Source organism: Calidris pugnax, unplaced genomic scaffold, assembly GCF_001431845.1.
Source record: "Calidris pugnax isolate Ruff unplaced genomic scaffold, ASM143184v1 scaffold38, whole genome shotgun sequence".
NCBI lineage: Eukaryota > Metazoa > Chordata > Aves > Charadriiformes > Scolopacidae > Calidris > Calidris pugnax.
Window position 1 is genome coordinate 2,940,398 of NW_015090995.1, and position 14,281 is coordinate 2,954,678.

At 48.5% G+C, this 14,281-nt stretch overlaps 1 protein-coding gene across 3 annotated transcripts in view; it reads left to right on the plus strand.

The window, feature by feature from the left end:
• The window catches only part of OPHN1 (oligophrenin 1), a 68,522-nt gene that overhangs the window by 49,591 nt on the left and 4,650 nt on the right, over window positions 1-14,281 (plus strand). For 2 of the 3 annotated variants that reach the window (XR_001413479.1, XM_014955215.1), the window contains exons 15-21: window positions 1,012-1,096; window positions 1,481-1,539; window positions 3,049-3,154; window positions 4,927-5,086; window positions 9,110-9,257; window positions 10,518-10,823; window positions 13,156-13,321. Coding sequence is in view for 2 of the 3 variants with exons in the window: in XM_014955215.1 (XP_014810701.1) it covers window positions 1,012-1,096; window positions 1,481-1,539; window positions 3,049-3,154; window positions 4,927-5,086; window positions 9,110-9,257; window positions 10,518-10,823; window positions 13,156-13,321 (1,030 nt within the window). In the remaining variant the exon portion in view is untranslated. The remainder of the gene's footprint in view (window positions 1-1,011; window positions 1,097-1,480; window positions 1,540-3,048; window positions 3,155-4,926; window positions 5,087-9,109; window positions 9,258-10,517; window positions 10,824-13,155; window positions 13,322-14,281) is intronic. The other variant, XM_014955216.1, reaches the window with a different exon arrangement.

Consider the following 14,281-nt stretch of genomic DNA (forward strand, 5'->3'; position numbering starts at 1 on the left):
CTTGCCTGGTGACTAATCACTTTTTATTGCTTCTTGATTCTCACCCTCCCTGTGAGTAGCTCTGTGGTTTTCTCATCTGAACCCCACCAGTGAGTGGCTTTTCATTTTATTTATATGCCTTGGTCTGGTTGACCACTAGCCACCCCACTGTGTACAAAATCACAATGGAAAGTCGAACAACACAGGCATTAACTGCTGCAGAAGGATTTCTTTCTGAGCTGCAGTAAGGAGATAGATTTTAACCCTTTTTTTTTTTTTTTTTTGGTTTTTTTTTTTTTTTTTTAAAAATCCACCCCACTGTGTACAAAATCACAATGGAAAGTCGAACAACACAGGCATTAACTGCTGCAGAAGGATTTCTTTCTGAGCTGCAGTAAGGAGATAGATTTTAACCCTTTTTTTTTTTTTTTTTTGGTCTCTATTTCTTTTTTTTAATAAATCATACAGTTTATTTCTTTAGTCCAGATGGCCCCCATCCTTGACTTCATCGTACCACAGAAATGATGTGGTTGTTGGGTGATGGTAGACAGGAGCAAAGTGTACTTCCACACTGCCGTGCCTCTTCCTCTGAGCTCCCTCCTCCCTGTGCAGCAAGAGGGAATGTTCAGGGGAGTAGCTGTGAAGGAGGGATTGGAACTGGACATTTAGATTACTTTGGATATCAGAAAGCTTGTCTTGGATCTGTTGAGACGTGTTGGTTTTGCCAGTCTTGGCTGTGCTGGGAAAAAAAACAAAGTGTAGAGAATAGGCACTTGCTAACTTTTCACCACTGCTTACATGTTACCTTTTGCTTTTTCCTTTGTCCCTAGTTAGCACTGCTCCTCAGCCTTTCCAAAGTGCTGGCGCTGGTACTGTTGTTCTGCTTTTCCCAGTCTTGAGAATCACCAGCTTTCTTCTTCATGTGCTGCTGTAGCACTGTTTGTCTCGAGAGGATACCCTCCCTGAGAGTGTGCTATTTATTAACACCCTCAAAATGGACTTTAATTCAAAGCCATTTTGTTCTTCCTCCAGATCCAAAGTGTCCAGGGGACGTGGATCTCCAAAGCGGCGATTGGGACATCAAGACGATTACCAGCTCACTGAAGTTTTATCTCAGGTAGCACTGAAGTTTTGTCTCGGGTAGCACTGCAGGTCACACGTACTTCCAGTGGGCAAAGGAGCTTGGGGCTGATCCAAGGGAAAAACAGAGTGAACTGCCAGATGTTAACATCTGGCTCTTGGAAAGGGCAAAGTATTGACAAAGGCTTTGGAAAGAGGAATGGATTTTTTAATTTTGTATTATTTTTTGAGCAATATGCCTATTGTAAAAACCCCACATCCCATGGGGAAAGCTGTTTAAATAATACTGTCTAGGGGGGGAGATGCCACTGGGAGCTGGTGGTGCTGGAGGGAAGCAGATTTGCCTGTCGGTGCTTCAAGATCGGTTGCGAGTGGGTCACGCTGCCCTGCCAGAGCTCAGCTTTCTTTCTGGTTATTGCAGGAACCTGTCTGAACCCGTCATGACCTACAAGCTCCACAAAGAGTTGGTCCTGGCTGCCAGTAAGTCCCACAGCTGCCCTGCTGCATGTCCCCAGTCCTGCCTTCCCCGGCCAGTGGACATCAAAATCACTTGACAGAGCTCTGCCAGCCCAACACCGGGGTGTCCGGCCACTTCCCCCTGTAGAAAGAGGAGTCACCCTCTCTTTTGAGTGCTTAATTGTGCAAGTGAGATGGTGGTATTTCTTCCCCTCTTTTGCTTGCTGTTGCAGTGCTCTTCCCTGTAACAGTTTCATGCTATGGAGAGCCAGGGGATGTCTGCTAACCTGCAACCAGCACAAGTGTCCCAGAAGAATTGTTTCTCAATACTATTAATGTGTTTATTTTAAAACCTGTGAGGGAATGGGGTGTGCTGCTGCCACGCAGATAGATGGGTGCTCCCTTTAAGTCGTGAAATTTGTCCTGGGATGTTGAATCCAGAGTGTCTACCAATGCATGAATGACATTTTAATGCTGCAGCTCTTGGGACCGAGCCACAGCCAGTATTAATGGAGATTAGCCAAGTAACATGGGTACACGGACAGGGAATCACTGGTGCTAAACCAGCCAGTCCTTGGCTGTCCTGTTCTTGTGGCCATTTCAAATAAACTGTAATTATTCTACATCCCCGGAGCGTGTTGAGAGGCAGCATGCTGAGATGGAGACTGGAGGGACACAGGGAGCTGGTCATCTCTCTCAGCGTGCGAGTACTGGCATTTGGAAATTTATGGCACACTCAGGAACATTTTGGCTGGAAGCATCCTTCCCATCCCCGTGCCCCCGTTGAAGTCAACAGGAGGGTAGGAGAGCGCCCGCCTCTCCTCGCTTTGGACCTCCAGAGAATTAATAACACTTCTTCTTAGTTGGCAAGGAAAATTTTCCACCACCTACTGATCGTGCTCAAGCCCAAGATTTATTAGTTTGGTTAAACCAATGGTGTCTGGGTATGTGCAAAACCATAATCCCTTCCCTACCCTCCCTCAGAAACTTGCACCATTCAGCTTCCCAGCTACCAAGATCCCACACTATTCTTTTCACACCGAGTATTTTATTGTTTCTTGATTATTTATGCTTCTGAGGGTGACCTCTTTGGGTCAGGGACTCCATTTTTTTTCCCCCGGCAGGACGTTTTACCACCGTGTTGGGTGTTAGAGCTGTCTGGGCTGATGAGATACCCAGCAGAGGGGCCGTGGGTTCCCCAGGTGTGCTGCTGTGCGGGGTGAGGGTGCGAAGGGCAGGACCCAGCCATGCCCAACCTGGATCCCCAGCCCTGCTCAGAGCCTGAACGTGGCTCTAAGCTCCCTTTCAAGCTTCATTTCTCCCTCTTTCCACTTCATTTTCTTTCTCACAATGATTACCCCGTTGCTATGTAATCTCACTTCCCTCCTGCTTCCCATCGCCGGGTTTGGCCAGTCAGCCCTACGTGGCAGAAGGAAAGGCTCCCACAGGTTTTCTTTGGCTTTATCTTGCTCCGATGTATTTCCTTTGAAAGCGGTGGGCACAAACTTCTCTTTGTTCTACTTCTCTTTCCAGAATCTGAGAACCTGGATTACAGGCTGGGAGCCATTCACGCTCTGGTCTATAAACTACCTGAGAAGAACAGAGAGATGTTAGAGCTCCTCATACAACACCTCGTCAAGTAAGCAGACTTTTTTCTCTAAAGGCACAGTAAGGGGAATAATGGAAGCAGCAGAAGAAGCTATTTTTTGTGGCAAGTTTGCATCCACTGCAGTGCCCTTAGGAATTTATGTTTGTACTACACAAAGGGTATGATTATCCTTGTTACCCACTGCATTAAGTGATGCATTCTCTTTCTAATTGCCACTTTCATCCCCTTTCTGACAAGCACCAAGCAGGAAATAATTGTAAAATGAAAATATCCTCTGACAGCAGAGCTATAAGTTGTCACCTCGCACTCCAGTTAGCAAGAATGTTAGGTCTGGGGTTTGGGAATGGCTGTGCCCATGGGCTGGATACGAAGCGTGCTTTGGTTTTCCCTCCAGCTCTATGGATTCCATGTCCTCAGCCCTTAGAGCAGCATGAAGGCTTGAGGGTGTCTGTCTCTGCCCTCCGACAGGCCCGTTGGGTGCTTGGTGGCACTGAGCAGCACTGTTCCACGTGCTTCCACCAGTGAGCCACTGGAAAAGCCTGTTACAGGATGATAATGGCACCAGCACTGCACTGGGAAATGGGTGTTTTCCTGCCTCCTTGTCACACCGAAAGCGAAGGCTCAGTGGGGAGGCTCTGCCCTCTCCACCCCAGGGAGGAGCAGAGATGCAGAAGGGAGAGAGGCTTGTGATGAGCCATGCTGAAGCTCAAAGCAAGGGAGCAACCTGTGTGTGGGTCAGGAAGGATCAGGGCTTGCAGAAGCAATGGCTTTTGTGGGACAGGGCTTGCTCTGGACCTTTGGAGAAGTGGTTTTGAAAACTGGGCTGTTTCAGCAATAAGCAGGGCTGGTCTGTCATTGTCACTCCCTAACACTTGATGGTGAGTGCTTGGCCCTGGGTGCCATGTCCCCTCTTTGGGGCAGGGAGGGCTGGTTGGGGATCCTGCTGCCATCTGCTTCCAGCCCTTCATGCACGTGTTTGTGTGGTTTTTAGAAACCTTTTGCCTAAGTGGCAGAGCTGAGAGCGTCTGGTGTGCGGTCCCATGAAGCCAATGCTGTACTTGTGGTCATTTTGTTTATTCCTTGAAGTGTTTACGCTTAAATTCCATTCCCTCTTCCCCTCACGCTGACAGAAACCTCTTTACCACCAGAGCTACAGGGCAAACCCAGAATTCGTCACATCTCAGCATCAGGGTCTCTCTGCCCTGGTCCACTGCTGGAAACAGGTAGTGCCCTCCCTGGTGGTTAATAATTCACGTTCCTCCAGGGCTTGAAGGCCGTTGGGCAGAATGAGCTCTGTTTTGTGAAAACGCTGGTTCTTTCTGAGAGAAGATGCTGTGTAGAGATTTATTGAAAACCTCCAAAGCGTGCTCCCTACATTCAGTCCTCCTCCTTCAAAGAGAGAGGAAAAATTGAAGCAAAAATTCAGTTCTGGATGAATCGGATATTCCAATTTAAATGATTCCTTTTGTGTCTGTGTTGCACAGATGACTTTTGATTGCAGAGTTAAAAGAGGAGCTCAGAGTGGGAAGGGATCAAATAAAAATGCTGTCATGTTGCTCTCCCAGACGGTTGTCTTGGCCAAATGTGCTTGTCATAGCTAGATACATGTTTTATCTCTGGTAGGGTTGGGAAACAAAGCCTGCTGAAACAAAATGCAGAAAATTGAATGGCTGATTCTCAGTGTGTCCTTTTCTATTGCTTGGAATAAGATCTGTTAGAAAAAGAAAAAAAAAAAAAAAACAAACCACAAAAAACCGCAAACCAAACCAAAACCTTATTCCTTGTTTCCTTCCTGCCCGCAGCATATGTGAGCACAGCCGAGAGAATCTGATGTCACCGTCTAACATGGGGGTGATATTTGGCCCTACCCTCATGCGAGCACAGGAGGACACCGTGGCAGCGATGATGAACATCAAGTTCCAAAACATAGTGGTTGAGATCCTCATCGAGCACTTTGGGAAGGTACAGGTGGTCGCCCCGGGAGCACCTCCACGCAGCTTCTGGCTGCTCCATCATGTTCATGCAAACTGTTGCTGTGGCAACGATGTAGAGCTCTGGCTCCTTTTCCCGGAGTCTCTTTAGGGGCTGGGATTTTTTTTATATAATATACTGTTCTGAAATGCTTCAGAAGGAAACAAAAAGTGTAGCAGATACGTTCCTCACCATTGCCTTTAGCTAGTTACAAAGGAAACCCTGAGCCAAGGGATTTTTACTTTCTTTTTAAATAAGAAGAATCTTTATTGGAAAAAAAAAACCTGTTCTATGCTTGGACATTACAGGAATTTACGCTTTTCTTTGCTGAAGGCAGGAGCTGGACCAGAGTGTAACTGGTTTCAACGGGCATAGTCCAAGATGAGCATTATACAAGTATTCATAGAGGGGAAAAAAAACAACCCCAAAGCAGACAAAAAAAACAAAGCAGGATTGAAAGGTTGAGGAAAATAATTCATTTGTAGATACAATCTGTTCAGACCCAGGTGTAGGGGTGGCATGGGCAAGTCTGGGGAGGGGAGCTGTTGGAGAAGACCTCGGTGAGCGGCCGGTAGCTGCTGTGTTGGGGCAACGCACCCCAGCCAGGCTCCAGCACCATTTGCCTTTCATGGGGACTTGCTGAATGTTTTTGTGTGAAAGTATTGCCTGACTGCACAGTCTGGATCAGTCTGATGTGGTGGGTGCTGAAGATTCAACAGCTTTTCATAATGTGGTGCTTTGTCTCCTGGTAGAAAGCAGAATATTCCAGTGCCTTCTATATTAGGGCTTTCTCTGCACAGTATCTGATATAATGGCAGAGGGTTTTCGGGGTGGCTGGAGGGTGATAGAGCTGTATGTTAATATTTAAGAACTTGAGCAGCGTTTGCATTCAGATCCGTGTCCCAGGGACCAGATCGCTTCCATAAGAACAGTGCTAGGTTCAAAGGAGTGAGTTTGGTCCTTCAGCTTTTCAGAAAACTTTACACACAGAGCATCCAAACAGTCTCTTATGTCTTAGAGGTAGGAAAGGTTTGAAGCCATCCTTTAAAGGATGATGTTTGCTGTGAGGAAGATGGGAGCAGCACACGGGCAGAGGTGAAGCTCTCTTTTCGGGAAAGGAAGAGGAGGCCAAAGCTAAAAGAGCAAGATACTTGCAGAAGTGGACGTGGAGTGGGAGCAACCAAACGGGGACCAGATGGGTGGCGTGGGAGTCGGTTGTGGTGCCAAGGACTGGAACCAGAGAAAGGAGATGAAAGAGCTCAGAGAGGCTTTGGAGTATCCACACGAGAAGCTCATGAAAATCACATGGCGGTCTCTTTGTAGGTCTCTGCAAACGCTTTTAATAAGTTCCCACAGCAAAACAGTGGATCGTTTGTGTGTTGGGATCCTCACACAAACTTGGTCCAGAACCAAACCTCTGTCCTCCCCTCTTGAACGGCCTGTGGTGCAGACTGAGTCAACACAGGACTTACACTGCCGCCTCTAAGAGCTGGAATTAAATCTTTAATTAAAAGCCAGACATCTCTTTGCTTGCTTTTAATTTCTTCAGCGTTAAGGTTAAGTTAGTAACATTTATTAGATTGAGCTTGTAAGTTTGGCGTTGGCGCTGAATGTGTCTTCAGCTCACACATGAGCAAACACTCTAAATGAGTCTGGAGGAAGAGAGGGATAAGGTTTATATAGTGCAATATGAAGAATCTAAAGGACAAAGTAACTATTCGTGAAGACTTTGTGGGTAATTACTGTTTCTACAGCTTATATTTCAGTGCCATGGTTAAATTAAATAAGTTGATGGCTCTGGAAACGCCTTCTTCACTGTACAAACCTTCTAAATATGAGGGTCTGTCAATATCTTTGTACCTTCAAGTTGTTTAACTTGGAATTTCATTTAGAAGGCAGAAGCAAAGCAGAGGCTGCACCCACATCTTAAAGAGAGTAGTTTGTGGTGGGGTTTTTTCTTTAAAAAAATTACATTGAACACTTTTCAATATGTAGGAATGAGGTTGATGTTTCCAAAAAAATTGCCCTGCTGCAGGTAAACCTTTGCTATTTTAATAATACTTGAGCTGCTGCTTTTAAATCACAGGCTGTTAATGTCAGAGCAAATTCCCCTGAATCCAGGCAGGGAGAAAAACACCAGGCTTTGAGTTCTGGAGTGGAGAAAATGTGCTGCCCTGCACAGGGAAGAGCCCCCCCTGGCATTAAGCATCAGCAGCCAGTGCCGTGGTGGGCGCTACCTGGTCTTTGAGATCAAGAAGGTTAAAGTCGAGGCATGTTTTTCTCTCTCATCGCATGTCTTGTTTTCCCAGAACTGCTCTTTGGCTGGGAGAAGAAAGAAAATACTTTTGGCTTAAGTTACAAAAATGGCGCCCTTAATCAAATCAGAATGTTAATTTATTCATGTAACGATTTTTCTGGGTGACATGATAAAATTGTTCTTCCAGAATGAAGCTTGCACTGAGGGTACAATGACCCTGCTCGGTGGTGGGTCTGTCACCAGCTCTTGTCCTCTGGGGCTTGATCCATCTCAACTCCTGCCGGCAGCAGGGAAGGGACCAGCTCCACATTCTCCCAGGATGGGCAGCACAGCCCATGCCACTCCGTCCATAATAACTCATTCTTTAAAGCCTGATAGAAATTCAGTTAATATCCATGGGAAAAACACACGAGCAGTTGGTTTTGGTCCTTAATGTGGTATTTCAGATGGTCAGGAGACTGCCCAGAAGCTTAATTATTTTCAGCTCTTAAAAAAAAAGCATTGACATAAATAAGAACCTCTCAATTAAACCAAACCAAATAGGTGCCATATGACCAGTGAGAGAAGGAGATAAAACTCTTTAGTGGCATTGTTTTTATGCCAGTATTTCATCCAAGATAATTTCATACTGCCACACACTTCATTGTAAGCCAAGAGCTGGAGGGGTTTTTAGCGTTAAATCTCAAACAATGCGCTGGTTTGTTCGGGTGCTTTCTGTAGATTGTATCACCTCGCTGGGGTGGAAAACTTGATGTTTCTCAGAAGCTGTCAGCTTCAAAGCTTTCTTCATCTGCTCCTGGGTAATTTGCTTCAAAATGCTACATATTTTGTCTCTATTTGTGATTTTGCTGCATTAATTAGTTCGGCGTTGCGGTGGGTGCGCAAGGTGCAGAGCAGGCAGCCTGGCTGTAGCAGAGCTCACGGCAGGACACGTCTCTAGAACCATAACTAAAGCATCCCTCCTACTCCAGCCCTTCTCTAGCCCTGGCAACCAGGGCTTTCCCTGGTGTTGCCGACCTTCAGAGCGGCTGGTGGGCACCATGCTGTCCCTCTCCTGGAGAGGCTGGAGGAGCTGGGGTCGCAGGGCACTGCCAGGCTCTCATGGGCTGCAGCTGGTCGGGGTGGTTTGGAGCAGCCCTGGTTTTTCCAGCCCTCCTGGGTCAGTCAGAGGTGACTCGGGCCACAGATGGTTCCACCGAATCACAGAATGACATGGGGTTGGAAGGGACCTCTGGAGATCATCTAGTCCACCCCCCTGCCAAAGCAGGACCACCCAGAGCAGGCTGCACAGGAACGTGTCCAGGCAGGTTTTGAATGTCTCCAGAGATGGGGACTCCACCACCTCCCTGGGCAGCCTCTTCCAGGGCTCTGCCACCCTCAAAGTAAAGAAGTTTCTCCTCATGTTTAGATGGAACTTCTTATGTTCAAGTTTGTGCCCGTTACCTCTTGTCCCATCGCTGGGCACCACTGAAAAAAGACTGGCCCCTTCCTCTTGGCATCCACCCTTTGAGTATTTATAGGCATTTCTGTGCCCGCTGGAGAGCAGGGAGGAGCAGGGCAGCCCTTGGCAAAGGTGATGGGGTGGCCACGTGCTGTGTGGGAGCTGGGTTCGAGCACCTGGTGTGGCTCAACCTCCTACCTCCATACTCTGTTGTGAGGTGCCTTTTAATGACACCAAGGTTAATGAGGCAAGCCTCTGAGGGTGTCATTTGTCCTGGTGAGACAGGAGGGTCATCTAACCATGTCTGCTTTTACAGATCTACTCTGGACCCCCAGAAGACACCACGCCCCCCCCGGTGCCTCCTCCCAGGGTGGCTGCCCGGCGGCACAAACCCATCACCATTTCCAAACGTCCTCTGAGGGAAAGACCCGTCTTCTTCGGTGCTTCTGTGGAAGACAGTGGAGGTCAGTCCAGCTGCTCACCGATGCCTTACCTGCCTCTCACCCCTCCTGTTTCTTTTAGCACCTCTCCAGGAGCAGTGGAGATAACATTGGCAGGATTGCATTTCCCACTGTGAACATGAGTCAGTTCTGTTGTTCGGTGAGAAAGGAAAGCGAAAAAACCCTCACATGGAGGTTGCATCCTCTCACAACTCAAACTCCATCAGGATTTCTTTTTTCTGTTCCTTGCAGTATTCTCCGTGAGCTAAATTTGGAACTGGTTCTCACCTATGAGAAGCCCAGTGTTTGGGGCTTCAGTGGCAAAATTGCAAAGTGATGGAGATAAGACTGAGGAGCAGAGTTGGTGGGATGGGAGCTGTGGGCCTGGGCTGGGGGTGACCTCGTGCTGCTGGAGTCTTGTCCCACCAGAGCACATCAGTCCCCGGAGGGTCTGCAGGGCTGGCTCAGCGATTTGACATCCCGAGCGAGAACAATGAAGCACTTTTTTAGGACCCAGTGATAGTATTTTTAGACCGAGTACAACTCTGCTGTTAAATTCATTTGATTGTAAGGAGATGTTAAGGCCTTTATTATCATGTTGAAAGGCACATCAATGTGAACTCATATTTCTCTGCGCCCGATTTGCTCTAATTGGCGTGGCAAGCTGTGCCATGGATCACATCATCACCACAAAAGAAGAAAAGTCTTTTTTCTCCGTTACGGTTTTCAGAGCTTTGATGATGTTTTAGGCTTCATACTGCAAGTGTACTTTTTAGCAGTGGTAAAACATGATTGATTCAAATTGCTGTTTAAAATCACAAGACGGCTCATGTAGTTTTAGATGGCCTTGCATTTCAGCGTTTCTCTGCTCTGGGAGCAGAAGCAGTAGCATTTGGTTGCCCCGGGGCTGCAGGGTACAATCAGCTTCATAGCGGTGCTTCTGCATCCTGTGCCTGGGTCTGCAGCACAGCAAGAGGGAGGAGAGGAGTTCTTTTTGGAGGCACATAAAAACATGGTACAAAACTCCTCATGAGTGAGAGCACTGGAAATGTGAGAGAAACCCATAAGGATATTCAGTTTTCTTTATTTCTCAGCGTGAGCCACTCGCTATTTGTGTTTTGCTCAGGGCGGGTGAGGGCCTGTCCATCCCCCACTGCCTGTTTGTCCCTCGGTACCACAGGAGCTGTGCAGCTTGGGGGGAGAGCTCTGCACTGCCATGGGGCAGAGACTGCAACCCCTTTGTGCTCCCTAACCCTATGGCTCTCTGTCCCCTTGCCTCCGCAGCAGATCGGCACGGCCAGACCCCCAATGGCAGCAACAGTGTGGGCATGGAGGCCCCCAAACCCCTGCACCGCAGCCGCCTGCCCGCACCCCGACTGGGGGGGGACGATCCAGGGCGTCCCCCCACCGAGGGCCGGCCGGACCCACGCGCCGAGTTGGAGGTGGGGAAGCTGGTGGCCAGGCTGCAGGATGGAGGGGCGAAGCCGGCCACCAAGGCTGCCAACGGGGTGGTGACCAGCCCTGCCCTGAGGACCTCCACGCTCCAGGCCAGGAGACCGGCTCCGCGGCCGGGGATCTACGGCAGAGAGGGTGAGCGTGTGCCTGGGGCTGTGGCTCGTGCCAGGGTCCCAGCCAAAGCCAGGCAGAAGGAGAGCTGTTCTCCCAGAGAGAGGTCGAGGTGCTCTGCACATCATCTGTGGTTCTATGATCTGTGATCATGCACCAGGGTGGCTGGAGTGGGTGGTGGGTTCTCGCCTTGAGTCCTCCTGATGTAGCTCAGCAAGAGGAGTTGGGAGACCAGAATAGCATGAGATGTGGGCACAGACCCACAACTCTTAAAGAAGGACTCCTCATGAGGGAGTGTAGTGATAGGACGAGGGGTAACGGTTTTAAACTGAAAGAGGGGAGGTTTAGATGAGATATTAGGAAGAAATTCTTTCCTGTGAAGGTGGTGAAGCACTGGAACAGGTTGCCCAGAGAAGCTGTGGATGCCCCATCCCTGGAGGGGTTCAAGGCCAGGCTGGATGGGGCTTTGAGCAACCTCCTGTGTGGTAGCTTTCTGTGGGGTGGCTGACCCTCCCCATATGCAGAGCTCAGCCTAGCTCAGTGCACCCATGAAATTCAGGCTTGAGTAATAATATAGAGTATATTAAACCCAAAGCAATTTGTACCCAGTTTAACTAGCTTTAAGCTCCCTGGATCGTCAATGCTCTCGCAGCAGAGATGAGGAAAATGGCAAAAGTCACTTTCACATTTTATTTTCTGATCGTTTTATCTGTCACGCCATCTGTGACAGGTTCTGGCTTCCCGAGGCTTTACTGGAAACATTTCTTTCAACAGTTCAGCCGTCGGTGTTAAATATAAATAATGATCATTATTTGTGTTCTAATAAGCTTTTAGAATTAGTTTGGGGCCAGCTCTGAGCTGGCATTGTCCATTTCGGTGGAAGAAGGCAGGTGGGTGTTTGTGTATCTGCGTGTCTGTAGACGTTCTCCAGCTTCTCCTCCGCACTTTCCAGTGCTTTTCAGATGCTGTCATACCCTGACAGCCTCGAGTCCAGTATTCAGAAAATAAAAACCAGGCTGCATTCTTGATAAATGACTCCCATGTGGAACGGAGAGAAAGAAGAAAGGCCCAGATGGGTAGCACAAACATCGAATTCATCTGACTGACACTACTGGCTTACTTTTTAAATTTGTCGCATAAGTGGTAGGTGGGAATCTGCTTTTGGAAGAGTAAGATAGTGTGTAAAGTTGGCTTATGCATCAGCTGCGTTTAGTGCTTCCAAGTTTTATGGTTTTGCATTATCACATATAGCGTGCTGACAGCGGGTCCTGGAGACACAACGTAATAAAACTGGCTGTGTTGATCCTTGGACACATGTATACAGAAGAAGACTTGAAGTAGTAATAAAGTTATATTACGTCTGTGTTGATACTTGCAAGTCAGTGCTAGAAACGCTGCTTTGAGCTTTCGTGTGCACAGTTTGGGGATAATTTTAAAAAAATGGAAAAACGAAGAAGGATTAGAAAACGGGGCTTTTACTGAGAAATTCAAGTTATACAGCTTACCAAGGAGAAAAATTAGGATCAGAATTTAAAAATGCAAATATGGAAGAGGGTTGGTTAAGGACCAGTGTTTGAGCTGGCACACCAGGGAATAATGAATTTCGGTAACTAAGGGGTTTACAAAGCCTTGGTTAAGTGGTTGCAGCAATTAATTATCTTACCAAATGGAAAAAAAAAAATCTTTAGCTTATTTCTAATCAGAAACAGGACTCATTAGGCATGGAAATGTCTAAATTAGAAGGGCAGAAACCCAGCACTTATGATGGTTTTGAGCCATATAAATGGCCAGACGAGAAGATTGCAGGGATTGCTGTCCTGCAGAAATGCACCCTGGAGGTCTGGGCGCTGGAGGGAAGGTGTGGGGTCACCAGGGGTGTCAGGTAAAGACTGACACTCATTCCAAGACAAAGTCTTCAAGGATTAAGTGAATAACGAGGTGGGATGGATCTTGGGGATGAAAAGCAGCGAAGTCAGGGACTCCTGTGAGCAGAGCAGAAAGCCAGGGCATAGGACAAGCAGTGCCACTGTCTGAGATAAAAGTTTTTGTTTAAGAAAACTTATCATTCCCAGGCAATGTCATCTTTGCAATCAGCAACTATAGCAAGTTTGTCGTCGCAGGGTCCAGCATCAGCCCCTCTTTCTAGTGCCAGGAAGGCTGTGCTGGGGCAGGCAGGAGGGGAACTGCCTTTTCCTGGGACTCTGTCCCTAAATTCTGGCTACTGCCCGCTATCAAAGAGAGAATGTTGGGGCAGACAGACAGAACTAAGCACACTAACATGTATAGTGCCTCCTCATAAACATCTAGCCCTCCACCAAAGCTTTTTTCTCAGTGTTTGCAATCCTCAACCTTGCAGGCGAGTACGATGGTGTCCCTAAGCCCCGAGCCCATGGCGATAAACCCGTGATAATGCGCCCCCCCGTGAGACCTCCGGACCCACCATGCAGGACTCCTGTCCCTCCAAAACTGGAGCAGAGGCCAGATCTGATAGCAGGGACAGCAGAAGAGATGCCTTCATCTGTGTAAGTCGGCAGCCCTCGGTGGGCACGTGGTACCCAGGATGGGGGGCTCACCAGCACCCGGGGTCTTGGGGAGCGTGCTGGGGGGACGAGGTCCATCTGGGCAGCAAGAGGAGGAGCTGGGGTCACCTGCCAGGAATTTTAGAAGAGGAGGAGGAGAAATTTCCAGTGCCAGTGGTGGACAATGACTGGAACCTGTGGACGTCCCCTTCGATCCCAGTGCATGGGTTTGAACGTGACACCGGCACAGCCTGGGAGGGGAGCGTGGTCATAGCAAAGGCAAACACACGCTGGAAAAACAAAGCTCTGAACCTTCTCAAGTACAGCCCTGGGGCTGAGCTTTGTCCCATCACCTTCTCTGCTATTTTTTGTGTCAATGAAGCTGGAGAGCCCCTCCCTGCCTGGCTCTGGGCAAGCCTTAAATAAGACGCTTCCTGGGGAAGGACAAGATCCAGCTTGGACCTCTCTTAGGGAAATTGGATGGGGTTCAGCTTCATCATCAGATTTCTTTCAGATTTTAAAGAGACAGAAACCCTCTCTCTTTCAGTAGGAATTAAAAAAAAGGAAAAAGGGTGACTAAATACACAGGGATCTCAGCCCAGCCTCTGGGGCGGGTTGGTGGGGAGGCTGTAACCTGGGTGCTGCTGAGGTGCTGCAAAGATGGGCGTTTTGTTCCCCTGCCATCTGAGCAGGGCAGCACCCCAAGTCTGTGCTAACACCCCTCATCCCATGCTCAGCCACTGTGCTGCATCCCTGGGGTGTGCAGGGTCCACCCCCGGGGACTCACCTTGCCCATAGTGACACGAGGTGCAAAACTGAAGTGCCTTTGTGCTGTGGAAACCACACAACCCACCGGTGACAGTATCTGGAGCAGCTCTGGTGGAAGTTCCTGCCACGTGAGAGCTCTCAGTTCACTCTGTGCTGGCCCCCACTGTCTGTGGAGACACCCCCCCCCCCCCCCCC